At 39.4% G+C, this 27,871-nt stretch overlaps 2 protein-coding genes across 9 annotated transcripts in view; one reads left to right on the top strand and one right to left on the bottom strand.

The window, feature by feature from the left end:
• The first annotated feature begins 1,357 nt into the window (after positions 1–1,357).
• Positions 1,358–20,521, top strand: pfkfb4b (6-phosphofructo-2-kinase/fructose-2,6-biphosphatase 4b). 3 transcript variants are annotated; one of them, XM_072684480.1, is made up of 15 exons: positions 1,358–1,509; positions 13,025–13,133; positions 14,063–14,179; positions 14,558–14,654; positions 14,747–14,813; positions 14,913–14,987; positions 15,136–15,192; positions 15,344–15,465; positions 15,966–16,173; positions 16,297–16,443; positions 16,572–16,676; positions 17,268–17,397; positions 17,597–17,659; positions 17,967–18,031; positions 18,628–20,521. In XM_072684480.1, exons 2-15 carry the CDS (start codon positions 13,124–13,126, stop codon positions 18,685–18,687), a joined length of 1,323 nt encoding a protein of 440 aa, XP_072540581.1. In that variant the 5' UTR covers positions 1,358–1,509; positions 13,025–13,123; the 3' UTR covers positions 18,688–20,521. The 3 variants fall into 3 exon arrangements, with proteins under 3 accessions (XP_072540581.1, XP_072540580.1, XP_072540579.1); XM_072684479.1 differs by lacking the exon at positions 13,025–13,133; XM_072684478.1 differs by lacking the exons at positions 1,358–1,509; positions 13,025–13,133 and adding an exon at positions 9,302–9,527.
• The window catches only part of itpr1a (inositol 1,4,5-trisphosphate receptor, type 1a), a 45,836-nt gene continuing 37,725 nt past the window's right edge, over positions 19,761–27,871 (bottom strand). For 5 of the 6 annotated variants that reach the window (XM_072684471.1, XM_072684474.1, XM_072684476.1 and 2 more), the window contains 12 exons: positions 26,773–26,868; positions 26,021–26,213; positions 25,130–25,252; positions 24,863–25,038; positions 24,486–24,650; positions 24,028–24,217; positions 23,198–23,287; positions 22,984–23,096; positions 22,457–22,622; positions 21,862–22,022; positions 21,355–21,516; positions 19,761–21,266 (listed from right to left, as the gene is read on the bottom strand). In XM_072684471.1, coding sequence (XP_072540572.1) covers positions 21,180–21,266; positions 21,355–21,516; positions 21,862–22,022; positions 22,457–22,622; positions 22,984–23,096; positions 23,198–23,287; positions 24,028–24,217; positions 24,486–24,650; positions 24,863–25,038; positions 25,130–25,252; positions 26,021–26,213; positions 26,773–26,868 — 1,722 coding nt within the window. In that variant the 3' untranslated portion in view covers positions 19,761–21,179. Of the gene's footprint in view, positions 21,267–21,354; positions 21,517–21,861; positions 22,023–22,456; positions 22,623–22,983; positions 23,097–23,197; positions 23,288–24,027; positions 24,218–24,485; positions 24,651–24,862; positions 25,039–25,129; positions 25,253–26,020; positions 26,214–26,772; positions 26,869–27,871 lie in introns of those variants that run through there. The other variant, XM_072684477.1, reaches the window with a different exon arrangement.

The following is a 27,871-nucleotide window of genomic DNA, read 5'->3' as shown; positions in this document are numbered from 1 at the left end:
TCCCAGAAGCCACATATTTTAGCAAAGTTTTAGTAGTTTAACAAAAACACGTACTGGATAGTATTGCTGTCCTTAGTGTGATGTGCTGTTAGACAGCTGAAGAGTTTGTAGCTGGTTAGCTTTTAGCCTTGCCCTCACATGCTTCCCTGTGTTTGGCTTTCTCAAGTCTTTCCGGTAAATAAATAAATGAATAAATAAAAATAAGCTAGTGCTTTCCCATCTGATGTGTCGTTGGCTCCAGTTTGCTAGTCAGCTGAGCTAGTGCAGTTTCTTTTCAAGAGAGTAGACGATGGAGAAAGACTAACATTAGCTTTTAGCCTTGCTCGGATCTCCGTGTGCCTCCCCATGCATCTTTCGCTTTGTTATGTGGGAGTCTGTGCTCCTTTACTGCGAACACTTGTGCAGGAAGCCTGGTTCGCGTACCTGAGTGTGCTGGTGATGTACTGCTTTCCAGTATCAATGACATGACAACCATATTTACCATTTGTGTTAGACACAGATGGATTTTTTTTCTACCTGTGCAGTAAACACACACATACACACCAGTGAGTCTGTGTGTCCAGAATAGTGGCAGCTTGCCGAGCCCAGGTATCGCAACCCACAACCCTGTCATCAATAACCCAGAGCCACCACTGCCCTAAACATCTAAACATGATAGACTCAGATACTCTGCTTGGAGGACCAGTCTTCTGGACCAGTCTCCGCACAGCACAGCATTGCAGTGGCATAGCAGTGTGTGGCTCTGGTATGAGTGCATTATGCACAGTGGTGTTACTGAGGTTTTTAACATCTCAGTGTCACTGCTGAGAGTGGTCCACTGCCCAAACGTATCCACCCAAGGACATTCCTGTGGTCAGAAGATGACCACTGATGAAAAACTAGATTATGGCTAACATTAATTATGCATCAACAGATGAGCAACCGTCTCTAACTGTACGTTGACAGCGGGGAGCCGCAAAGTAGGTGTTTCAAATAAAGCAGCCTCCTTATCCTCTAAGATTAAGATTGGGTTTAGGGGTATTTTCTTTGAGCGCTGAAAGGTCAACAGTAAACCTTTCAAGAAAATTGCCTGTCCCTGTCCCTAAGCAGTTCATACTAATTACTCCAAATATTAACAGAATAGTGTTTTGACCCGACATGCAATGTTTAAAACGACCTCCTTTCATTCCTGTGGTACTCGGTGTTCCTTAAGCAGGATGATGTGTGCACTGTGTGCACTTTCCCTGTCCTCAATCTGTGCCTGTGCAGCCCTGCCTGCCTCTGCTGCTGTTTTTAGTCGTGCGTCTGTTCACAACACAAATCCACTCCAATCCACAAAAGCAGCGTGGACCAAGCGCGGCACACACACTCACACACACACACATACTCACACACTCACACACCAACCCACTTACTCTACCCATCCACACTCACTCTATCCCCATCCACAGTCGCCGCCTGAAGCACCCTGGCACGCGCTCCAGGGCTCCAGCAACATGAGAGGCTCTACGCGCCCCCGGGACAGGGCAGGTAAGCAGGACCTTGTCACACGGTCAGTCAGCGGTCAGCAGGGCAATAAAACACTACTTGCTGCGGTGGTGCTCAAACATGGTGACGGCGATTAACAAACGAATCTTCCAGCACGGAGGTCCGGTGTTACACCGTTTAATCGCCATGTTAGAGCATCAGAGTGGACGGAGTGGACAGAGTGGAAACAGCTCGTGGTCGTGGAGTTTTTATGTGTAACCACGAGCAGAGCGAAAGAATAGGGCGAATAAGGGGGAACTGTCATGTAAAAAAACTACATTTCCCATCCCTGAAGCTCTTCGCGCTGCGCCTGGTGGATGTGTTTAAAGTAAAGCAGCAGTTTGGGGAGGTTGTGTGTTGGACCGCAGTTGAATGGAAGTCTCCGGCTAACTGTAGCGCTCCGGGTTGCTTCAGGTTACGCAAGCCTGCTGGACGGTGATGGAGCGACCCCTGCGTTTCGCTGTCAAAATATCCTCAAATTAGCCACTAATGTGAGGAAAACACACGAACTCAGAGTCATGCATGTGCTTATCATGTCATAGTTGGGACTGAAAGCTGTGCTGTCAGTGTTTTGAGGCTAGGAGGCTTCAGTGGTTTGGCAGGGGAGGGGTGTGTGTGTGTGTATGTGTGTGAAACGTAGGGTATAAACAAGGCCTGTGTGTGTAAAAAAGGTTTTGGTTACCCCCCCCCCCCCCCCCCCCCCCATATTTGCATACATGTCTCTTGTTGCATAGCATCAATTCTTTACCTTTATATCCATATTCCATATGTGTTCAAGTGAAGCTGCCCAGACAGTCGGTTCCATGAGTGACGTGTCTTTGGGTAGTGTTTGTGTTTGTGTGTGTGTGTGTGTGTGTGAGAGAGAGAGAGGGAGCTATGGAGAGGGTGTGTGATGGTAGGACTAAGTCGAATATGTCAGCAATGAGATCTACAAGGGGTGAGTTACCATGGCAACCCGTCCTATCAAAGTAGTTGTGGTCTTTTTTGGGGAAAAAGCTCATAAATACAGTGTGTTTATCACTGTTCTCCTGTAACTTGCTTTCTTTCCCCACTGCCATCTCTCCCATCTCTCTCTTGCTAAGCTCTGCTCGGACTGTGTTAAAAGCTTGCTGTACTGTCATATCAGACAACACACAGATTACTGGAAGGCTATATCCAGGAATCAGCTGTAGTGACCTGTTCATATTTCTGCACAGATAAAGATGGGTGACACCACCGGCGTACTGGACACACAGCCTTTCTCTCTTCGGTTTTACTTCTGCCTTTATCTTTCCACGTCGCAGTGTGTTTTCACTCTTAGATCACTCATTCTTCACCCTCAGTGTGTATTCTTCTGTTCCCTTTCTCTGGTTATGCCTCCCTGTTTTCCTCCTCCCCCTCTCCCTCTCTCACTCTCTCTCTCTCTCTCTCTCCCTCTCCCACTCTCTCCCCCTCCCTCACTCTCTGCAGTATCTGTGTGAAAGTTCAACTGCATTCCCTCCAATCCCCTTCAGCCTTCAGCAGCAGCAGCACCCTGTGTCTGTCTGCTAGCAAGTGTGCCTGTATGTGTGAGTGTGTGTCAGTGTGAGTGTGTGTGTACATTTGTGTTTTTGCCCTTCATTACACATTCGACTGTCATTTGATAAAATGCCACCTGCATAGATCTGTATGCACTACATGATGTCATACTGCAGTACACACATAAACACACATCTCAGCTGTGTGTGTATTATAGGCTCAGATGTGACAGGCTGTTATGTAAGAAAGCTGTCTGCCCTGCATTAGGATGTAGGGGATTGAGGGGCAGAGAGATGAGACAGTGTATGTGTGTTAGTGGATATTGGCTGAATAAGACCTCTGTATGTCACTGTACATCGTGACTGACATATAGAAACAGAACTGATTAAACATGCAGTATTTTTCAAATAGATTTCAAATAGTTACACACAAAAATGAGTGACAGTATCCATACACAGAATTACACAACACATACTACAAAAGCGTCAAGAAAGATTAACAAATAAACACATCATAGAAACAAATACAACCATATAATATAATTGCAAAGGAAAATAAAGTATATCTATTCAAAAGATGGGAATCCATGTTTTCAATAATATAAGACCAATAAAATTGCAGATTCATTAATAAGATGATTTAGATCCTTTAGTTCCTTAGGTTGTGGAAAAGTGTTTGGATAATTTCAGTTATCTAATTATGATTTTATGAAACTTTAGTGTCGTCAGTCTCTAGTAATTAAGCAGTCAATATCAAATAAGCATCAACTTAAATCTGGTGGCCAGTGGTGTCTGTATGTAAAACACAGGCTAAACTATTAGCCATTTTAACATCTATATCCAGAACAACACATCAGCATAAGAAAATCAAATCTTGAGGCAGTTTGCTTGACAAGAAATAATTTATTGGACTATAATAGATTATTGCATTATCATTGAATATACTTTGTGTTGTTCCCACAAGCCTTGAATATTGAATAAAATAGTATTTACATACTGTATTATATTTCATTTTTATTACATTAATTCTATTACAGGTCTTTTTAACAGTTGTCAACATTAGATTGTTTGACTGAATGAGTAGAATAAGAATTTTTAAAAAAGTATGTGTGAAGTGTGAATGCCAACATAAGTTTGAATAATAATGTTATACATAAATAACTTTACACAGTAAAACTACTGCCATTCAATCAACAAAATATATGCTTAGCATTACAACAGGTAAGAAGCATTAGTGGAGAGAAAAGGAAAAAAGTAGAAATATAATTTTCACATGAACACTTACTAAGATAGCTATAGCTAATACACTGCTCTGTGTGCTGTAATGCATGACTCATTTGTCATAAAAATAGTTCAGGAACATTGATTGTGCTATGCAGTTCATATATTAGTATATATATTAGTGTGGAGAACCGTCTGGTAAATTTGAATGACCCCAATGTGTGCTGAGGCCTGTGTTGTTTAGGGCCAGTTTAAATAACCCACCCTCCAACACAGCCCTCTGCAGAGTGTTGTTTGCAACTACACTTGTGCATTTGCCATCTAGTGGACAAATGAAGACTTGCCTTTATTGAATTCCTTGATGAACTGTTGTTTACAAAAAAGAAAAGACAAGAAAAAGTGTTTGTGATGTCTGAGATCTCATGCTAAGATCAGGACACGGTAGGCCTTCAGATTCTGTGATTATGAAAAGATGAAAATGTGCATGTGTGAGCTATGCTGTGTAGACCGCATGTGTTTGTTAGTGCTAATTGCCCCAGTTCCTTTCAAACTGTACTGTACATGTGTGCACCCACCTGATAAGCTATCAGAGACAAAAAAAGCAATTATGTAGATGATAGATTACCGGCTGATCATGATAACCCTTAGATTCTTAGATTGCATATCGCTGCTGTCCAGTGAAAACCATATATCTATGTAGCTGCTCTGAACATTAAATAACAGTAAATAATTCTGTGTTTACATAAACTTCTATTCAAAGTTACAAACATTTTTGCTTCCTCTTGTAAAGTCACCATTTTGGTGATACGTTTTTCATTGGACATTAACTACATATTAGTTTAACATGAGCTGAACTGCTCAGTAGTGGCACACTGGGTTTAAAATTGAAGCTTACAATTGAATGCCTTCTCCCAGCAGAAAAGGATCTAATCCCCTCTCTTTTTGTTCCTACCTGTAAAGAGAAGATGAATAAAACTTTGTGATAGACAACACACACACACACACACACACACACACACACACACACACACTCACATTTGAAAACATCACGCTGCAAAACCTAACTGCACTTCTTAATGAAATAAATACATAACCATAACTTAAATACTACACAGATTTGGATCACTTATTATGATCAAGCTGCTTATTCGTTAGAGTTAGTCAGAGACACTCTAATCAGCCTTTTTCGAGGTAGGGTGAATATATTGATTGAGTGACCTTTGCCTTAGGTTTAGGCAAGGAAACCTTGAGTAAAACTTAATTTTCCCAATGGTTCATGGCACCATCTATTTGCAAATTTGGAAGTTTATCACTACCCTTTACACCTGTTTGTGATGTGACACATGATTTGACTTGGAAGCACCTCCTTTTTTTAATTGTAAAAATAGTACCAAAAAACATTTTCAGATGTAGCACTACTATCAGCATTTCCTATTAAAACTCAAAAATACTTATAGTATCACTGTCATTTTAAATAGTTATTTGTGTATTATATTTGATGTCATGCCCCCTAGCTCCTTTCACCACCAGTGTAAAGAAAGCTTCTATATAGTGCACCATTTCTCATTAAAACACTAAATTACTTTGTTTTCATTGATTCAATTATGTAGAAAGTGTAAATAATTGGTGGAACTGTGCTGTAAATATATAATAATATACTATAAGTATGTTTATTTGAGTTACATTAGCCAACGTAGTCTCTATTGTGTGATTTATTAGACAGACGTGTCTTCTTTCAGGGGCTTGAAAATTAATCAATACTTAATTTATCCTTATTAAACTCACCAGTAACTAGTGTTTTTGTGTCTATGTAGATTACATTTATGTGAATCTAAAATTATGAGAAATGGTGAAATGATTTCTAAACCTCAGAACCAGATTTTACAGCTTTTAATTTACAGTCAGTTGTTTAAACCAATAGAAAGAAACTCTTATTATTATTATTTTTTTTTTTTTTTTTTGACCAACACGCTTACAGACTGTGAGCACTAGTCTGTGTGTAATTGCCATAAAAAAAGACATGATACAGAGTTTAGCCACTAGATGGCTTATGTTCTAGCTGTAAATCCGTTTTTTAGCAAATACACTACAGATCAAAAATATACAGAGAGGCTTTCTAATATTCAGATTGGAGGGGTGTTTCTGACCCAGAACTATTTATCCAACATCAGAAACTGACCTCACTGATGCTCGTGTGGCTGAATGCAATGAAATCCTCAATACAATGTTCCAGTACCAGTTGTAAAACCTACCAAGAAGAAAAGTTGGATGAGTCCACAAACCTTTGGAAATATACAGCGCCTACAAAAACATATTCACACCTTGGATGTTTTCATTGTCCTGTTTATTGTTTTTATAAATGGAAGCATGGTCAATATAGTTGTCATTAATGTCAGTAATGTCAATTAAATTAAAATAGAATGTAAAATAAGTGATTGAGAAAATATTCACCCCTTAACTTCAACTATGGTTCAGGCAGTTGTGGTAGTTGTCTCATAAAATGGAGATCCCCTGAGTGCAGTGAATGTGTCTGAAGTGATTGTAGTATAAAGACGCCTGTCTGGTGTCTTGGTGGATTCTCTCACCAGCCTCTTTCTTGCACGGTCACTCAGTTTATGAGGAGGGCCTGTGCTCGGCAGATTTACACATGCCACAAACTGAACTGCAGGGGACTTTCAGTGACCCACCCCCTGACTTATACTCTACAGTAACCTTTTCTGGGAGCGGAGGGTTCTTTTGTCTTCATGCTTTTTTGGCGAGGAATACTGACTAACCAGTGACTGGACCTTCCAGGTTGCTTTGTATTACAATCACTTGAGAGACATAACTAGCACAGACCGTCTGGACCTCTGTTGAATTAGGTCAGGGGGTGAATATTTATACCGTCACTTATTTTACATTTTATATTTTAATTTAATTGAGACTATCTATACTAATATGTTTTCATTTTGACATTGAAGAGTTTTTTTGTTGATTATTGTAAACAAAAAAGAAAAGGAAAACTACATTATATCTTCACTGTCTGATGAAAAACATGTATCTGCAAAATGGTGACTTTACAGAAGGCTAACATGTTCTAAACACTGAATGGAAGTTCATGTAAAATAGGAGTTTATTCCAAGCAATTTTAGAGCATTTGTTGGTCAGAATTTGTTTACACAGTTGTACAAAGCAGCTAAAGGGTTCAAACCATGGAGAATAGAGAATAGAGAGACGTGTTTTTCACTGGACAGCAGCGACATAGAGCATGAGCCCGTTAATAAATGCACTAAAAAGAGAGGTGAACACGTTTTTAGATGTTTTGTAGTATACAACCCTCATTTAGTATTCTTTGTTAGGATATAGTCTAATAATAGTTTTATATCTTTTTTATTTGCACATGAAAATATATATTTATTTGGATATTCTGACCTTTAGCAATCCCAAATGTACGTAAATGTGTGCAATATATAGAAGAAAATGCTCTGTAGGTTTGGGTGGGTTTAGCAGGGGGTGTCGGTTAGAAAATGCAGAAGCAGTGGAGATAAGTTACACAGTTCGGCCTTTATTCAGAATCTGCTGCATATCAAAACGATTGGGGCCATGAAATGGAAGGACGATTCTACAATAATAGTGTGACAAAGTCCGAGATATGATGTTTTAAATCAATATAAAAATGCGTTTTACAGTGAGCAGTAGTATAACGCGTGCTCAGGGCATGGACACGGTGTGCAGAAATGCATGCGCCTTATAAGGTTATGTGAAGTCATTCGACAAATATCGAGCACGTCGTTTTCTTTCAGGCAAACAGGATATATGAGCGTGAACTTCTCGTGAACCCCTTTCAACGTGCACCGACGTTTTTGGTTGTTTTTTTGTGTAACTTTGCACACCCCATCAGCGTGCCCTGTCTTCTGATTACTCACTGATTTCAAAAGCGTGCTTTCACTTAACATCTGCACCGGAGGGGCAGAAACCGCATGGCTGAATTGTCTGTGTTACTGCTGTTATTCTGTGAAAAGCACGAGCCGTTCAGTTCAAGCACGCTGTTTACTACAGTGCCCCTCTAGCCTGTGCACGCCTCCTCGTGCAGTGAGCCCGGCTCGCTATTGGGCGACCACTCTCCTCCGAAGCCTTGTGATAGGCCAGAGCCATGTCAACATTCACAGCCCATGTGCGTTGCATGTGAACAGCAAAAGACTTCTGTTTTTGAGAACTCTTTCACCTCTGAAAACCTACTGTTTTACATGCTGATTTCCCCATGGTGGGCGCCTATTCCCAACGATATACGGTAGTTTTGAAGCGGTATTTAAAGTGCGGTGGGTATTTACATTTTTCACAAAATGTTTTTTTTTTTCCTCAAGATATCTCAGTGGTCCAGGTCATTTAAGAAATTCTGACCCAATAGGCGCATCCCAAATGGCTTCCTTCTCCCTATATACTAACTACATAAGTCAAGACACTGCATCTACATCTAATGTAGTAAATGGCAAATACGGAGTTAAGCTTGTTGCCGAATGTAAATGTATTTATATAAGACAATATAATATAATAATAAGATAATATGATGCACTGTTTGAATACAATAGCTGCCATTTCATGACCGACCTAGTGAACTATTTGAGATTGAGACTTTGAAATGTTTGAGACCTATACTGTAGTGGCATGCCCTGTTTTGTAGTTCAGTATACTTAATAATATAATATAATATAATATAATATAATATAATATATATATATATATAATATCAGACTTTTGGAACTTGTAACCAAGTAAGATTTTTCAGTCATTCAAATAATTTAAGCCCAAAGTTAAATCTGTACAATTGAGAAAAAAAACGATTCTCTTTATTTATTGTTGTTCGTATTAAATAAAAAATGATCATTACTAACCTAGGAAAGCAGGTAGCTTCTCGAGTGTGGGTAAAGGGTCGTGCTAGAATTTGTTATACAAATTTTGAACTGTAAGAGAATCTAAGCACGAAAAGCTGTGATGATTTCTGTATGCATTGCATTGAGCCTCTGTGTATCGCATTTTTAGGGTGCGCGTCATTTCTCGGTCTTACGGTAAAGCGGGTCCTCGCCGTTCCTCAGCCGATATGACATAAGTTGCACCACAACCAGCCGACACAGTCTCGTGCCTTCACGCTCACAAGCAACTGAAAGGGTCGGTAGAAACGGGATGTTAACGCCACCGGGATGATGAATGCTACTGAAGACGTATCGTTCGCAGTCATGCCCCGAGAGCTCACACAGAACCCGCTGCGGAAGATCTGGATGCCGTGCAAGAACGGTCTTCCGGACAAACACATTTCTCAAAGGAGAGGTGGGTGCCGCTTCAGGGTGCGCGAGCTACATCGTTAAACGCACGAGCCCTGGGCAAATTCCTGGTGCGCAGAGCGACGCCTGTAAACGCGGCTACGCTCGCCACGCATCTGTGGTGTTCACGACGGAGGGGTTTTAAAGCCGCGTGTTCACACTCGCTCACAGAAGGCCTGTAAAGTGATGCAATCGCTGAGTAAAGAGCTTTACTCGTGTTACCGGATCGAGCTTTTCTTCTCGTGCTGAGCATCATTTTGCTAATGGGGTCATCGAGTTCGGCGGGCTTGAGTACTATTCGTGTTTAAGGGTAGCATGGTCTCTGACCGGCAGAAAGAAGTGAGAGGTGAGCTTGTAGTGCTGAACGTTATTGATAAAAGGATGAAACCCAATATCAATGTGTTATCACTGTTTCATATCATATTTGAGCTCGCATTTACTGGTACTCTGCTACAGAAATACATTGATTATTGAACAGTAAAAACAAGCATAGCTTTTTATTCCTTTTTCCTTTGCATTTCAAATGAACCCTCACCAGTATCGTTAATGTTAGTTATACAGAAACCAGAATCTCAGAAAGGAAACGGTCTGTTTATACACTGTTTATACTGTTTATTGCTTCCGTGTGTAAATGACCGTTCTTCTGCTTATAAAATGATGTACAGGTGACTAAATAAGTATCTATAAGTTTCTGTATCGGCAAAAAAATGCTATGCATCCCAGCAATAAGACACAGACAGCATTCAGATTTCAGAACTAAACAATCAGACCTGCAATATAGACAAACGACGAAGGAAAATACAGCAAAGACAAAAGCATCCCCTAATAGTCAGTTTTTTGGGGGAACAATTACATGATTTTCTTGGAACCAATAATTGATAACTGTCCATCAGAGTTATGTAAGTTAAAAGTACAGACAACGGTTAAAGGGATGTGAAAGTGAGGGCAATAAAGCAGGTTAAACACTGAAGTGAAGAAATATGGTTTAATTATTTTTTCTTTCGTCAATAATAGAAGTATCCTGATGTATTGCATTGGTTGTAGAGCTGGGAAATATTTGTGATATTTATAGTATTGTGATACGTTTTGTTATTGTGATAAACAATATGCTCAAGGATACCAAGGTTAGTGCTTAATAAACACTGATCAGCTGCAGGTTTCATTACAAACAGTGTCATTAGACTGGTTTCATTGGATAGAAGTGTTCAAATACAAATGACTGGATTCAGTACGGGACAGTATCTGAATAGTAGTTTAAGAATCTGGTGCTACTGATGTATTTAGTGTAGTCTAGCCCAGCTCTAATCGGTAGTTACAGATCTTTGGTAAGCAGAAGGCTGCTCCACTGCTCTACTTTAGTCTCAAATGTGGAATATGGAGAAGACAAACCAAGGATGACTATAACTCCCAATTTAAATATATATAGTTCATTAGGCATAAATTCATTCAATTCATGAATCCTGTACAATTTAGATTTAGAACCTGGTCATAAAATATTATTAAAAATGACATGTTATTCTTAATAACTTTACAAGTATGTACAAAATTAATGGCAATTTGTGTATCTTGTTTTATTTTTTCCAATAAGTAAAATCTAGCAAATTAATAGAAAGTGCTCTGCTGTCTAAGGTTTCTGTACATAATTTGTTCATTTTCTTTGTGAAAATATAATTTCCCCAGAGGCAAGATTTTATGTACAAGGCGGCTAAAAACTGTTTGTGTCAATGTGTGTGGAAAGCCTGGGAGCACTGAGAAAAGGCTGGCACTGGTGAATACTGTGTGTGTGTGTGTGTGTGTGTGTGTGTGTGTGTGTGTGTGTGTGTGTGTGTGTGTGTATTGTAGTGGCAAATAATAAACTGAGCCAAAATGGTATGACCCGGTCAACCCCCTCCCACATCCCTCTGCCCCCTTGTGTACCCCTTTCAGTTGGGCCTTTGCATGTTATATAAACCCTCTTTCTCAGTTCCCCATCTGGGCTCTGAAGGGTAGAGCAGGAGTGACAAACTCTGGTCCTGAAGGACTGGATCCTGCACAGCTTAATCAAAACCCAGGCCTAGATTTTTGGGGTCACTGGTAATTAACTGAGCACATAGGGCCAGTTCCCTAGGCTCAGACTATACCTAGCATGTGATTCCTAGTCTTTCCTGTGGCAGTTAACTGCTGGCGCTACAGTCTAGTCCTGTGTCTGGAAAACCAGCCCTTGATGTCACACCTGCTTCTCAGATAAAGGAATGGTGAAATACGTGGAGGCCTGTGGTTTAAGTATGTGTGTCAGTTCAGAGATTAACAATGAGTTCATGAATTCATTCATGTGAAGTACTGTTTGGCCTTGCTAAAGACTTGAGTCTTTTTAGTTAAGTGTGTGTGTGTGTGTGTGTGTGTGTGTGTGTGTGTGTGTATTTAAAAGGAGTAGTAACTGTAGACAGTGAAGGTGTGAGAGTTAAGAGTGATGAGTTTGCAGTCTGCCAAACATTTTTCTGAAGGGTCTATTCCTGCTCTGCTGAGAAGGGGAACAAAAAGTAGTTTATTGTTGTACTCTGTTTAAATGCCCAGCTGTATGTCTTAACTGTGTGGTAAAAGCACTGCTGCTAGCAGATGTGTTCCCACTGTGCATGTATTTTAAAGACAGGCTGCTATTCTTCAGTTTTTTCCTCAATGCTCATTTTGCTTGCTATGCTTGTGTTCTGGTACCTCATGTTTTGTGCACCCTTTGTGAAGAAGCTCCAGGCACCCAGAGTTGAGAAGTTCAATGCAATGCATTCTAGTAGCAAAAACGCTTGTGACATGATAGGCTACTGGAATGCATTGCACTGACCAATCAGACCAAGGTAAGATGAGCCTTCAGTAATGGGTGAAATGATGTTTAGTGACCGTAGATGTTGCGTACCCAGATTATCTTACCGGTCAGTATAATCAAGACCGAAAAAAGCAGTTTAGCTTGTCTTTGCCCAATACGTGTGTCCATATAGTGTAGTTAAATATAGATTGCTTTCTAAAAGGGCCAGATCTTTGCATTGCGATTGTTACTTACAGCCAGAGGCATCACTGAAGAAACGAAGACAACAAGCAAACCCCCTGTGCAGTGCACCTTGTGTTTATAGTTCAGAGAATTCAAAGAACTGCCTGCATTAGTTGCCTGCAGTGAGGATTACCCAGATCATTTCACTACCGCTACCAGTGCATATTGTCTGCAAGCCAAAAATACAGTGAAAAATACTGTGTATCATAAATGCATCTTTAAATATCCTGGCATAATATTTTTGCCATAATGTCCTGCCCTAATTACTGCTTTTTATTTTCTTTTTCTGTATGTAGTGACATGCTTTTTTAATGTTCTTTATCAAACTCTTGATTTCAAGAAAGCAAGGCTTTAGTTAGGCTGTGTTAGTTTGTAGTGATGATTACCCAGATCATTTTGTGTTCGTGTTTGTGCTCGTGTTGTTTGTTTGCATGGTCATTCTCAGGTTTTAAATGGCTTATCTGTATTGTGCCCCTTTCAAACAGCAGTCCAGGAGGAAAAGCACCCTGCAACTGCAGGATGACTAGGCTGCACTAGCTGCAGGCTAGATTGCTGGATGTCTTAAACACCTACAACAGGGCAATATGAGGAGATGTATGTTTTTCTAAGGATACTGTTGTTGCTTAATAAACACTGATTAGCTGCAGGTTTCATTGCAAGCAGTGTAATTAGACAGGTTTAATTTAATGAAGTGCAGCAGATGTTGAATTAAAAACACTGTATTCAGTACGGAAGAGTATCTGAATAGTAGTTTTTAAGGATCTGTTGCTAATGATGTTTTTAAACTGTGCTTACATATATTGTGATTAATATCGTGTATCTAGTATTTTTGCCATATCGCCCAGCCCTATGTTACCGGTGTATTTTTATGTTATTCCTTCTCTTCTGCGGGAACCAAGCACCTACTGAAAGAATTTACTAGTTCAGTAGTTTACCTTTTTTCCCCAAACACTCTTGCTTGTTTGCCACAATCTATTTATGGCTGAATTTACTGTATGATTTACTTTAGTTTTATATTACCTCAGGTTCCTTTGAGCAGCATTGTGTTGAACCTAATTTAACTACGTTCTAACCTTTTGGAGTAGACCTCAGGTTCACACACATTCTTCAAGTCTTTCTGGAATTCAGTGTAATTACTTGATTTAATGACTACTTATCTCTGTGCTTTAAAAGAAGAGGGCTGTTGCTTCTTTAGACTATTTCATGTTATAAAAAATGGCTGACAGATATTGACAGGACTTTTTGGTACAAAGGTGTTTGAGGACTGTGTGTAAGGTCGGTGTTCAAGGTACTCCACTGTAGCCTCTCTGCATGGTTAGGTCTTTTAAACTAGATTCACTCAGAGATGAACAAATATGGCATTCATATTCCTGTCAGGTTTACTGTATTCACATTCCAGTGTGTCAATCATTTCAGTTCTTTCACGTGTCTGTGTGGAATATGTCAAACTTTTTTTTTTTCCTTTATTATATGGTCATTTACTGACTGTCTGTGTGTCTTGCCTTTTTTTCTTTGGTTTACAGTGTGCATGACCAACTGTCCCACTCTCATTGTGACCGTGGGATTGCCAGCTAGAGGAAAAACCTACATCTCTAAGAAACTCACGCGCTACCTCAACTGGATTGGTGTACCAACGAAAGGTAGTTCTCATACGTACACGTGTACACACTTCATATGTCCAACATTTTGTTGACACCTGCAAAGCCAATGTTTAATCTAAAATCAAAGGTGTTTATCACTATTAAATTAAGCAATGGATGATTAACAGATGCTCCTTTTGTGCTGCAGTAACAAATTCTATTCTTCTGGAATGTTGGGCTCATGTGCAGCTGCAAGAAATCACATTGTATGCAGATTATAGAGATTGTGTATACCCAGTTGAACACCTATGTCAGCAAAGAGTGCACCTCAAAGTAGCTCCTGAATTCATAAATTAGAATGATATCTTAAAACCTTTGGAGGCAGAGTACCTAAACCATATCAGGGGTCTCACAGTTTGATTCCTTGGTGTGTTGTAGAGTTTAATGTTGGGCAGTATCGGAGGGAGTGTGTGAAGATCTACAAGAATTTTGAATTCTTCCGCCCTGACAATGAAGAGGGGCTAAAGATCAGGAAGTAAGATTTTGTGCTCCTTTGTGCTTTTAAGTTATTTGTAACTAGTGTAACTTTCAAGTGAATGGTTCATTATATATATGTGTGTGTTTCAGGCAGTGTGCTCTGACAGCGCTGAATGATGTCAGACAATACCTCAGTGTGGAAGGAGGCCAGGTGGCTGTGAGTGAAATTATAGACATGATTATTTCACTATAAAGGTGTGTACTGAAGTCCCAATCAGAGGAAGTTCTGAAGTACTGTGTGTGTTAACATTGACAGGTGTTTGATGCCACTAACACTACAAGAGAGAGGAGGGGTATGATCATAAGATTTGCAGAGCAGAATGGCTACAAGGTACTGAGATTCTCCACAGTAGTTGTGATCCTCAAGTGCTTAATGAAGGCTTTGAGGTCCTTATAAACCTCTGCATTACCTCTGTATTAATGTTTGTGTTTTTTTTTTTTTTTTTTTTTTTTTTTTTTTTTTTTTTTTTTTTTGGTAGGTCTTTTTTGTGGAGTCTGTGTGTGAAGACCCTGAGGTTATTGCCCAGAACATTGTAGTAAGTCTCTGGTTTCTATATTAAGGGGGTTTATTGACCTTTGTAAGCACACAATCTGATCATCTTAATTTAGAGGTATGTGACTGATGTAACTGGTAGTTGAACTTCAGTGAGTACTGGAAACTTATAAATTATTCGTCTGTGTAAGCAGCAGGTGAAGTTGGGCAGTCCAGACTACATTGACTGTAACACTGAAGAGGCGATTCAGGACTTTATGAAGAGGATCAAATGTTATGAAAACTCCTATCAGCCACTGGACGAGATCTTGGACAGGTAGGACATTTTATATAACAGCGTAACCTTTTTGATGGGTTCTGGATGGTTGTTATTGTGATGCACAGTATGCTTTTCAGACCATGATCATGGATATTGACAATGCTTAAAGAACACTGACCAACTGCACATTTCATTACCTAAAGTGTAATCAGTGCAGTTTAATCAGATGAAGGGCACCATCTAATGTTGTGGAGAGTATTTCAATAGCAGTTTAGGGAACTAGCTCTACCAGTTCATTTTGACTGCAAGCCAAAAATATTGTGTGTCATAAATGTATCTTTAAATATCTGGACATAATATTTTTGCCATAATGCCCTGCCCTAATTACTGCTTTTTTTTTTTTAATTACCTTTCTTTGTATGCAGTGAAATGCATGCTTTCTTAATCAAACATTCTTTATCAAAGCTTTTAAACTCCTTAATTAATGCTACGTAAATATTGACGCTTTGAACTCATGGCGTGTGATGATAATTGTAGCATTTGCCGTCTTTTGGTAGGGAGCTGTCGTACATCAGAGTGATGGATGTGGGTCGGCGATATTTAGTGAATCGTGTGCAGGATCATATTCAGAGCAGGATTGTCTACTACCTGATGAACATCCACATCACTCCACGCTCCATCTACCTCTGTCGCCACGGAGAGAGCGAGCTCAACATCAGGGGACGCATTGGTGGAGACTCAGGCTTGTCAACCCGTGGTAAAGAGGTGTGTTGTTTTTATTATATATATATATATATATATATATATATATATATATATATATATATATATATATATATATAATTCTGCTTTCTGTTCCTAACTATTTCTTTCTCGTCTCTGTGTTAGTTTGCACTTTGCTTAGGAAAATTCATTCAGGATCAGAATATAAAGGATTTGAAAGTTTGGACTAGTCAGATGAAGAGAACCATCCAAACAGCTGAGGCTCTTGGTGTGCAGTATGAACAGTGGAAAGCTCTCAATGAAATTGATGCCGTAAGTGTGTGTTGGCCAGTGTTTTAATGTCCATGTTAACTTCGCTTTTCCAAGTGAAAGAAAAAGTGCTTGCTTCCATATATTGACTTGTGGTATATGTGTAAGAAACATTCTGATGCTGCCTGTAGGGAGTGTGTGAGGAGATGATGTATGAAGAGATTCAGGAACATTACCCTCTAGAGTTTGCTCTCCGTGACCAAGACAAGTACCGCTATCGCTACCCTAAAGGAGAGGTAAATTAAATCATCCTTCGGGAGTACAAAGCAATGCTTGTAGCATCACCAATGTCTGTTCTGCTGTTTCTCACGGTGTCTGAACACCAGTGCACTATGAAAGGACTAATTTAGGCTAGTCTTGAACAGGGGTCAATACTGCTGCCCTGTCCAAAACAGGGGTGTATCATGTGAAAAGAGCAACTGTACTGTGACAAAGTAGCATAGCTGTGTACAGTTTAATTTTACAGTAAATAATTTATCTGGATGTTTCAATTAAATGGTTAATTCAACTACATGGAGTTTATCTGGGGGAAAAAATAAACTTTTACTCATATTATTTATTTATTTTTAACACTTTCATGCATTTGATAACATCTGTTTGTCATTTGTTTTTTTATGAATGCTTGACATTTATTGCTACAAGTCTGAAAAATATTGAAATGTATATTTTGACCATATCGCCCAGCGAATCATAAAGCAAGATTCAAGGCAAACTTTTGGAAATCAATGCCCCTTCTCTTCAAATTGAGCCTAAAGTTAGTTAATGGTGTCTGGAGTTTAGCCATATGTACGAATGTCTGCATATAACACGCTCTGTCTCTATTTCAGTCGTATGAGGATCTGGTGCAGCGACTGGAGCCAGTGATTATGGAGTTGGAAAGGCAAGAGAATGTTCTGGTCATCTGCCACCAGGCTGTCATGCGCTGCCTTCTCGCTTACTTCTTGGACAAAAGCGCAGGTATCTCCGTCTTTCTTTTTGTGAGAAGTCCCTGCTCATGCCATTGGTAGTATCTTTAATATATATTCTTAATGTGATTTAAACATTTACATCGAACATGGCTTGATAGTGAATAGAAACTGTACCTAAAACAGTGTGTATATATAAACCTTAAACTAACTTGCTTTGACTGCTTCTTCTGCGCTGTCTTGCATTCTAGATGAGTTGCCTTATCTGAAATGTCCTCTACACACCGTGCTGAAGCTGACACCAGTGGCTTATGGTGAGAGAATGTTCTCTATTCCTCTAAAAACCCTAGATTTAACATGCATGCTGTGAAATCACACAAGAGATTCAGATATTCATGGTTTCATAATCATGTCTGAAGATCACAGAGTAGATTGTTACTCTTGGGCTTAAAGTCCTCAACTGCTCTGTAATTATGACGGACCGTTCAAAAATCTTGACCTTTCAAATTACAGAGTATAGCCACTGTTGGTCTCTGTTTTCTGCCCTCAGGGTGTTTGTGTTTTTACATGAACGTATAATTAGTTCTCTCTGTCTCTTACTTGCTCTCCTTGTTATGCTAGGATGTAAAGTGCAATCCATCTATCTCAATGTGGAGGCGGTGAACACTCACAGAGACAAACCTGAGGTATGGTGTGTTTGTGTGTGTTTGTGAAGATATAAGCGACAAATAGTTCCATCAGTGTAATTACTTAGCAAGAATACACTGATGAAACTTATTTGTTGGGGTGGGGGTGTAACTGAATATATTGCACAACTATATGAATGTTGTCATTGTCTGACAAAATCTTGTATCTTGGAAGTGGCAAAAAGAAAACTTAACCAAGATTTTAAAAGATTTTTTTCAAGTAATTTTGAAGCATTTCTATCTGTCTATTTATCATGAAACACAAAGTAAAGAACATCTGCTAGATTTAAATTGTCAAAAAGTGAAAAGTGACCACAAATGGAGATGCAAGGTGTTTGTGTGATCATGCTGCTATGAGAGAAGTGCTACTAGAGTAGTTTGCTGTTTCGTCTAAACAATAGAAATAACGTGGAAACAAATGTGAGCAGTTTGTATGTGTGCTGTACGTGTCACAAAAATGAGTTCATTAGTTAGTTGTTGTTTGTGGGGAAATGCTATTACAGTTACTGGAATGCAGGTCAGATTATTTTTTATATAAAGTTATGCTTAGTGAAAGGTTAGTCAGTTTGCATCATTTGAGTCTCTCTTCTCTTTAGAATGTCAACATTTCCCGCCTGGCGGAGGAAGCTCTTCTCACAGTCCCTGCCCACCAGTGATGCGCACACCTCTCACACAGCAACACTCCATTAGACTCTGCACCTGATCAGCACTCCTGCTTCATTTTCTCTCTTTTTTTTTTCGCTCAGGAATTGAGCGCACAGCATGAAGAATAATAGTTTGTTTGTTTGTTTTCTTCTTCATGTAACAAAGTGATAACTGGAATCCAGTTTTTTGACTATAAACCCTAGTTTTCGGGGGGGAGGGAGTAAGTGTGTTTACGCTGTAATTTCGCCCACATAATGCCAGCGCTGACTGGATGTGAAGATTCCATCATTTGTGAAACAAGATCATAATTTTTCTAAAGTAATTTGTTACAATATCGATTCTGACTTTTTTTGTTTGTTTCTTCAGTATATTTTTACTTTTTTCGGCTTTGGTTTTGTGTCTCTTGAAATGCTTTCACACATTCCTTTATAAAATTTTGTAGATCCCCCTTGGGGGATCATTTTGTACTTTCCCCAAACAGCACTTTCTTATCCTTTCTTTTTTCTTTATGATGGTGATTGTGGGGGAGGAGCGTGTTGAATTACACTGTGCCAACCCAAACCAAAGTCTATTTAAAGTCTCTATAAGCTCTACATTTTGATCATATTAATTCATTAAAAATAGATAGAATGACAATTGAACAACCCAAAAAACAGAAAACTGGAGCCCCTGAGGCTTTAAGTGAGCTGAATTAAAATTTCAGCCAGCGATGGGCAGGTTGTGACTAGTGGCTGGTATTGAATGTTAATTCAAGAAAAAGGGTTTGTTGACAGTAGGGAATGTTTCCTGGTTAAGCTGTGTAACTTTGTTTTCTTAGGAATCTCATTTGAACAGTATGTAAAAATGTTTTGCATGTCTTACTCAACCATTCTCATGTCTTGCTAAGCCTTCAGCTGGTGACACACTATCATCTCATACTAACTTATTTTCTGCAATAGAAAAAACATTCAGATTGCGAATGTTTCAGTAACATCAGAATGTTGTGAACATGAATGAGACTAATTTTCTGCTCCAGTAATCTCAATGTTGCCGATAGATGCAATATATTTATTTCATGAGCACTTTTCAGTGTAAACAGAGAATCCAGTGTTTTGTGTTGTGTAAATACCTGTAAATCTTTAAACATTTAAAAAAAAAAAAACATTTCTCTGCAGGTAACAGTAGCATGACCTAACTGTTCTTAGATAAATGCCTAGCCACGCACTAAGCTGATTGTGTCTTCCTACAACAACAACAAAAAAAGTCACACACATGGTGTTTAAAGACATGCAAGGACATGGTCACACATTTGAATATTAGACCTTTGTTCTCCTGGATTAACAGTCTTGTGTCTGCTGTTGCCTCTACAGACGTGCATGAAGTTCTACAGTGGCAGTAAAGATGATCAGAGTGAATTTTTGAACAGAATCACGCACATTTCTACTGTTCATCTTTGCCGTGTCACTCTTGTATTACATTAGTTATGGCATTTTTGGGATCCAGAGCTTGGACGCACAATTCTCTGATGCTGTTTGATTAACACAGTTTAATCTCTGTATATTTCCTGTCTTCAGTGAAACATGACTAATCTCTTCTCAGTTTACAAAATAGCTGTGATTAAACCAGGCAATGTGTAACTTACCACTCTTTATATTCTTTTGTTTGTATTCTGTTTTTGCCTTGTTTTGTGCAAAATGTATTTCAGTGTTGTTTAGAATAAATATCCCAAGAATACGTCTATGGCACCCAAGTGTGTAAGCCTTTAAATCCAAATGATTATTAGGAGATTTTATTGTAAAGGCAAACCATGTTCTGATTACTGATTTTCATTGGTAAGAAGTTTAATAAATCAAGGTAAATATAAAATTCTGTAGTGATCTTTGGTTTTCTTACAACATTGCATGGCAGCAAAAATACAGAAGATAATTTTGACACAGATTTGTATGTGCATACATATGAAAACCTACAACAATCTTAAAGCAAGTCCTACCTGACTGAAAAATAGAGATGCCTTTTTCTGAAAAAATTCCCACCTAATCATAGACAACAGTTGGACACTCGTGAAAGCATCTCATAATACTATCGTTATAAACAGTGCAAAGGCTCTCTGTGAGTGGCATCTATTGACATAGTAGTTGAATATCTGAGAAATCCATGCTACACACAATACAATGGTGGGGAAATACATGACTTCAGTGCATGGATTAGTCAATCCATGAATGTACCAGTGAAAAGTACCAAACACAAATAAAATATAAAAATTTTGTAGAGGCATATTTTTCCTTTGTGAATGTGGTTTAAGCCTCAGGCCAGTAGAGTAGATTCCTTCATTTAGAGGCTCATGGCACTTCGGTGACTGTATAGGCATTATTGTGGAAGAAAAAAGGAGAGTGCATTACGTTCTCCAAAACCACTCCATCCTGCTGCACCTGACGTCATTAAGTACAGTAGATATATGCTTTTCTCTGTCTCTCACTTCCACACACACACACACAAACTTCCCTGTTTGACTGACACGCTCCACTCAGGCAGGCTGCTGTGGGTTAATATTGAGGTGGGCAGGGTTCCCCAGTAGTCCAATCCGCTGCTTATGCTTCCTCTGTTCAGTCATCTATATGGCAGAAATGGAATCAGTGTCTAAACATATATTCTTGTATTTCCAGGTTAATTCTCAAACATAAACAAACACATCCACACACCTGCTCTTTGAGCTCAGTGAGCTGATTGGTGAGGTTGGAGACGAGCCTCATGGTGGACTCGAGTTTCTCCTGCAGACAACGCAGCTCATTCTGCTCTCCCTCTCCATCACTACTCACCAGAGACATTGCTCTCATTCGCGGGAACCAGTCCAGATTGTGTTCCTGTGAAGAGAATGAGAAATTGCTTTGAATGTTCTTATTAATAAGTGTACATCATAATAACTTCATTCAAAAACAACTAATATTAAATGTCAATCATGTACATTCAATGCATCAGTGTTTTAGTATCGGTGACTCAGTTTAGCCTTAACAGGAGAATTACTGCAGCTCCAGGTTAACACTACCAGTAGTAGCAGTTTACATATGATAAGGTAGTTCACTGCACATGCTCATCTATATAGGATGTATTACTACCACAGTAAGGACATCGCCACCGTAATATGAAAATTCATAAGAAATGTGCAGACCAAAACAGGTGCAGCAGATTTGATGATTTATTTCAATCACCTTGATCATCTGAGCCACGTAGCTCTCAGGGCCAGTGTACTCAGTGGAGTCCTTCACTCTGACCAGCACGATAAAGTACAGGTAATGCCACAGGTTATGCTCCTCCTTGATATGTTCTTCAAACGTCACTGTCTTATTATCAAACTTATCTCTCTCCAAACCTGCAGAAACATGCCACAAATACAATTATATGTTTATATAATATATGTCAATATACAGTTATGAGGCTGCATACATTTTATTGTCTTTTTTTTAACACATTTGCAAATATAGACATTTGATCATAACCTGAAGAATACAGAGAGATGGAGGTAGTTTAACTAAATATAATAAAGAAATTAAGAGAAATTAATTTGTAAAATGTAATCAACAGCAGTTTTCTTATGAGGAGAAATTTCGGGCACCCCTTCATGTAATTACTACTTAAACTGCCTAAAATTAGAATCAGGAACAGCACATCAGCTGATTACAACATTGTACAGTGTATTACTTCTGCACACACTTTATATGTGAGCAGTTGTGGATGCCCACTGTCCACTGTGAAACAAGCACCCTGAGTGATTCTGTGTATTAGTGTGCATGTGTGAATTCTCACCGCATATAAAGCAAGTGGTTTTCAGCACCTCCTCTTTCCTCTGTTTCTCACTCCTCAAGTCAGCGAATGTGTCAATGATGACACCAAAGATCAGATTCAACACAATGATGATGACCAGGAAGAAAAACAGTAGGTCATATATAACCCTTGCTGCAAACAGAGGCTCCTGCACTCACAGTCACACAAACACAGACACAGACATAACCATGTATTGTTTATTCTAGCCTTCTCATCTATGTGTGGCAAAAAAATGTAATAGCATGATTCAATAATATGTTTCTGTGTTTTTGGTAAAACGGGACAGACAAAAGGCACTGTTAGATTCAGTTCAGTTCAGTTCAGTTGTAAGACTTCACTCAGTTGTACCACCTGGAAACAACTTCTAAAGTTCTTTTAAATGAAACATTCAGTTGTTCAGTTTTAAGCACTTCCATAAACTGCATTTCAACTTACATTTCCATAAACTAAAAATATACACAATGCTCAGAAAAGATATGTATTGTCCACTCGTGTAAGAATGAGCATACCTCTTTAGAAGGCTTGCGCAACACGTCCCCAACTCCTCCTCCACTCCTTAGACCATGGCTAAGTACAGTTATCATACACATCCACAGAGAATCACATGCTCTTTCAACATCATCTGCACACACAAAAGCACATAACCCACATACATGTCAAAATGTCCTTGTTAACTACTGTCTACCAAATCTTTTAGACCGTGAGAATGATTTCACTGCTGACCTTCTTCTGCATCGACAGACACACAAGTCCCGTTCTCTACACTGCACGTTCCATCAGAGAGGAAGCTACCGGCCAGATTAACTCCCTCCTCTGTAGCACACATAGACAAACACACACACACATATGGAAAGAGTCAATTAGAGAGAGAAACAGGAAATTACTGTATATCTACATAAGTCAAACTGCAGTACTTTAATTTGACGATTTTAGGCCCCCCCTACAGTTGGGATGTGTAATTCCTGCCACCTCTAAAGGACACGCTATACTCATGCATTTCTGGACCAAAAGATACAGAATCATCGCCAAAAGTGAAAGTATCCTGTGGAATGACGCGGTAGAGTACAGAATTTTACACGAATATGACTTGCAGGATTTCCCAAGCGCTGTCTTGCCTGTTTAACCAGCATTAAATCCCAGAGTAGCAATGACAGAGACAGAATTCTTAAAATTCTTGATTGATGCTAAGTCAGCATAGCATGACAATTATTTTTATTGTTATTTTATGGTAAAAATGAAATACAATGAAATATGTTCTTTTATGGTAAAAAAATGCTACATAATGTTGATTTCAAGAGAACACTAGAAACATTTTGTGCAAAAAAAAATAAAAATGTGTATGCACCAGACAGACACATAAAAAACTCATTTCACTTTTAAGTCCTTTTTAATGTTGTTATTTTTCAAGGACTATTCAGTACACAATTTGAGCATGTTTATTTTTTATCCATGACTTTCCAGGTTTTCCAGGACCCGTACGAACCCTGATATTTGATTCAACAGTTCAGTTGTGGGTGAATTTGTGTGTTTGTGAGAGAGAAAGAGTTAAATACCCAGGGTGCTGTTGGGGATGCGATCCACTTCCAGGATGAAATCATCTTTAAAGAAGATGTAGCCCACGATGGAGAAGAGATAGACCAAAATGAGCCCCAGTACAGCTGTCAGCACGATAGAGCGGCCATTACGCGTTACACTCTTTATCACATTCAGCAGAGTTTCCTCTCTGTTCACCAGGTCAAATAGCTGTTCACAACACACACACAACAACAAACAAAGCACATGGGTTATAGCATGCTAGGTTATTAGAATACTTGTTTTCATTCTGTTTCTGGGCCAGTTACAGTATATCTACTCCTTTCTGGCGTAGTGTACATGTCTAAAGCCTTAGCGGCACCTCTCAAAATCAAAAGATAGACAACAGAAGAAAATATAGCCTCCATAGATATATTAGATATCACTAAAGATAAGCCATGATTTAAAGTAGAATTTTGAAGTTTTTTTGAAAAGGCACCAGTAAGCTGTAGAAGAAGACGTGTCCACAAAGGCCAAGTGTACAGATGAGGAGATAGAGCAGGTGGAACAGGAACTCTCTGTCCATGACCATCGCCCTGTAACCACGTGTGAAGGTCCCACGGTTACCCACAAAACTTAGAAGGAACACAATCTTATTACACACCTAAACACAACAGACAGAAAGAGGGAAAACACAGTCAGCTCTCAGAGTGCTATCAGTAGCATTAGCAGTAGTTTTGTAAAGCTCATGATAAATAAAGTCTTTGAGTACTGTAATATAATATTTAGGTCAGTTCTGTTTGTACAATTTTTCTTTCTCAGTGGCTTATTGGTTTAGTGGTACAGTCTGTGCTTGCAAGAGTGCATGTTACTTACATTAAAAGCTCCCAGCAGAGACAGCATATGCTGAAGGCCTAAGGAGAAGCCAAGTCGTAGAACAGAGCAAATGACCAGAACCCGAACTGCATTTGGACTGGGCAACAGTAAAACAAAACCCAGTGAGCCCAACACACACACCCATAGCAACAGAGATAGAGATGGGTCCAGTGGGCCTGAAATAAAAGCACATAATTAAAACCACACAGACTAGTCTCAGTGTGAGGATGTATGGTTCAGGTGTCGGAGACTGGCTGTAGTACTCACTGTCCCTCACACTGTCCAGTGGGTAGAAGAACGCCACCAATACATTTATGAGCACAGCCAGGTTAAAGGAGACGTTACTCCAGAAGGACATGTTCCTGCTGCACCAGTACAATACTGGCTGGGCTGAAACACACAAAAGATGAAAACTGTTTTCATACCATGCAGTTCCATCCTTTCATCTCAAGTTTAAATTTAATTTAAATTTTAAATTTAAAGCAGCATTTAAATTCAATTAAAGAATTGCCATTTCTTGCTCCTGGGCTCCCCCTACAGTCAGGGGTCAGTCGCTTTCAGCCCCACCTAAAGAACATTCTTTTCATGTGAATTAGAGATACAGACCCGTCACTGAAAGTGAAAGAAGCATGTGGACTGATGTGGTCTAATAATACTACTGGATTTTACATGAATTTGACTGGGGTTATGCGGTGCTACACAGTCCTTGGTGCAGTTAGCAGCACTCCAAGCCTGGTGGCAACTTATTACCTTATGAAAGATTAAAGTAGTAAGACCATCGACCTGATAGATACCAAACCACTAAGCTTAAACCAAGAACCAAACTAAACCCACATACAGTATTTACAGAACGAGAAACAAACTTTATAGGCATTAAAACAAAGCAGTACAACAGAATTCAACCTCACATTTAACTAATCCGTGGCGTTGAGCACACACATATAGTCACACTAGAGATAAGGGCAGTGAAAACACACTGGGTGGTCACCTCAACACTGCTCAATGCCATCAATACTAAAAAAGAAGAAAACACTGCTCCTTCACTCTCCCACTGCCACTTCCAGCTGGGCCAGGGGACTGAACCGGCGACATTCCGGTCCCAAACCAATTTTTCTAACATTTAGGCCATGGCTGCCCATAGCCTATAACAAAGTATACCTCGTAGTTTTTTCTGCCACCTCATCTCATTGTAGAGGTCCTCTGCTCTCAGGAAGAAGTCGTTGATCTTGCTGCCCTGCTCGTCTCTCTCTGTGCTGTAGTACACTCGCAGCTTTGACTCATTTGTCAGGAAGGAGCAGATATGAGGCACAGGAAACACTATCTGCTCCATAGTGCGATCCTGACGAACTATCTGCATGTATGAACATAAACACAAAAACTAAATTATACAAAATCATTATCAGCATCATCGTCTTCTTATCCGCTTGATCCAATTCAGGGGTGAAAACAGGACGAACACAGAAGCCCATGCACCCTGTTTCCAGCAATTCTCCTCTCCCCAAACTCTCCCAGGCCATATATATAATCCCTTCCAACGGGTCCTGGGTCTTCCCCTGGGTCTCCTCCCGGTTGACCGTGCCTAGGATACCTCCACAGGAGAGGCGACCAGGGGGCATCCTTATCAGATGCATGAACCACCTCAGCTGGCTCTTTTTAACAAAAAAGCAGGAGCTCTACTCCGAGCCATCTCTGAATAACAGAGCTTCTTCCTCTAAGAGTGAGCCATGCTACCTGACAGAGAAAGCTCATTTTATAGACTAGGGTCAAAAATGATCACAGTATTTTAATTATGATGTTAATAATCTATGAATATATTCAAAAATAGTTATGGGTGTGTTTTGGTATGAATGTGCATACATTACTGCAACTTTGCATGCATGCATGTAAATATATGCACATCATTTTGTCACCTCTATCTGAGCAGTGTGTTTAGTGTAGCACTCTAGAGCCTGGTCTTCTCCACTTGGTTTCAGCAGCAGCTGCAGTTCCTTGTTGTGACGAGATAGCTGAAGAATTAAGAGATTACACATTAGGAGTGAAGGGTTATTTATTATTATTTATATTTTGAGAAAGTTTCTTTAAGCAAGTTTTAAACAGATACTTAGATATGTATGTAAGTCTGTACTAATAAGTAAAGTACACAGTTTTCACAGGTACCACAAGTATGTGTATTCAGTCCATATTTTTAAACTGCTTTCTACATATACTTTATTGACAAACGTATTGGGACACCTTCTCATTCATTAGTACAGTGTTAAAAAATTGTGTATCCTGCTTTTGTCAGAGTAACTGTCTCTACTGTCCAGGGAAGGCTTTCTACTGGATGTAGCTCCATCATTGCAGAGAACACAGTTCCACTGCTCCACAGCTCAATGCTGAGGGCTTTATACCCCTCTAGAACATGCCTGGCATTAGGCATGGTGCCAACAGGTTCATAATAGGTTCATGTTTATGTGCTTTATTCTGTGTTCATGTTTGAGTCATGATGAGTTCTATTCTATTGACAGTACATCTCTACATGGACTAGGCAAGCTGTGTGTGTACAATTGCACATCTCTCAGCAATGGGTGCAAATAAAGTAGCTTAATGCATTAATTAGAAGGGGTCCACAGACATTTACACATATTGTGTAAAAGGCATGCGACTGGTCAGTGCAACAAATGCACTGATGTGGTTTCACAGGATCATTCTTAGCCCTATGATTTGGTCCTAGAATTAAAAAAGCTGTTTTGGATGATAATCAAATGAATCAGAATGTTATCCGATGTGTTTGGTTTATGTCTAGCATGCCACCTTGTTAGCATAGTCATAACTTTATTTTTAGTATTGTAACAAGAACCCTGTAATTATAATTACTTTTTGCAATTCTTCCTGATAACACAAGTCTCGGCAGGGTTTTAAATGTCCTTGCCAGGATACTGCCTGCCAGCTAGCTAAATAGCCTCATGTGGAATGCTGCTAAACTGAAGATTGGCAAAAACACCAAATTCTCAGGAACTGGCTGCTGCC

This window comes from Salminus brasiliensis, chromosome 7 (genome assembly GCF_030463535.1).
Source record: "Salminus brasiliensis chromosome 7, fSalBra1.hap2, whole genome shotgun sequence".
In the NCBI taxonomy this organism is placed as follows: Eukaryota; Metazoa; Chordata; class Actinopteri; order Characiformes; family Bryconidae; genus Salminus; species Salminus brasiliensis.
This window is presented reverse-complemented; position numbering and strand designations above follow the sequence as displayed.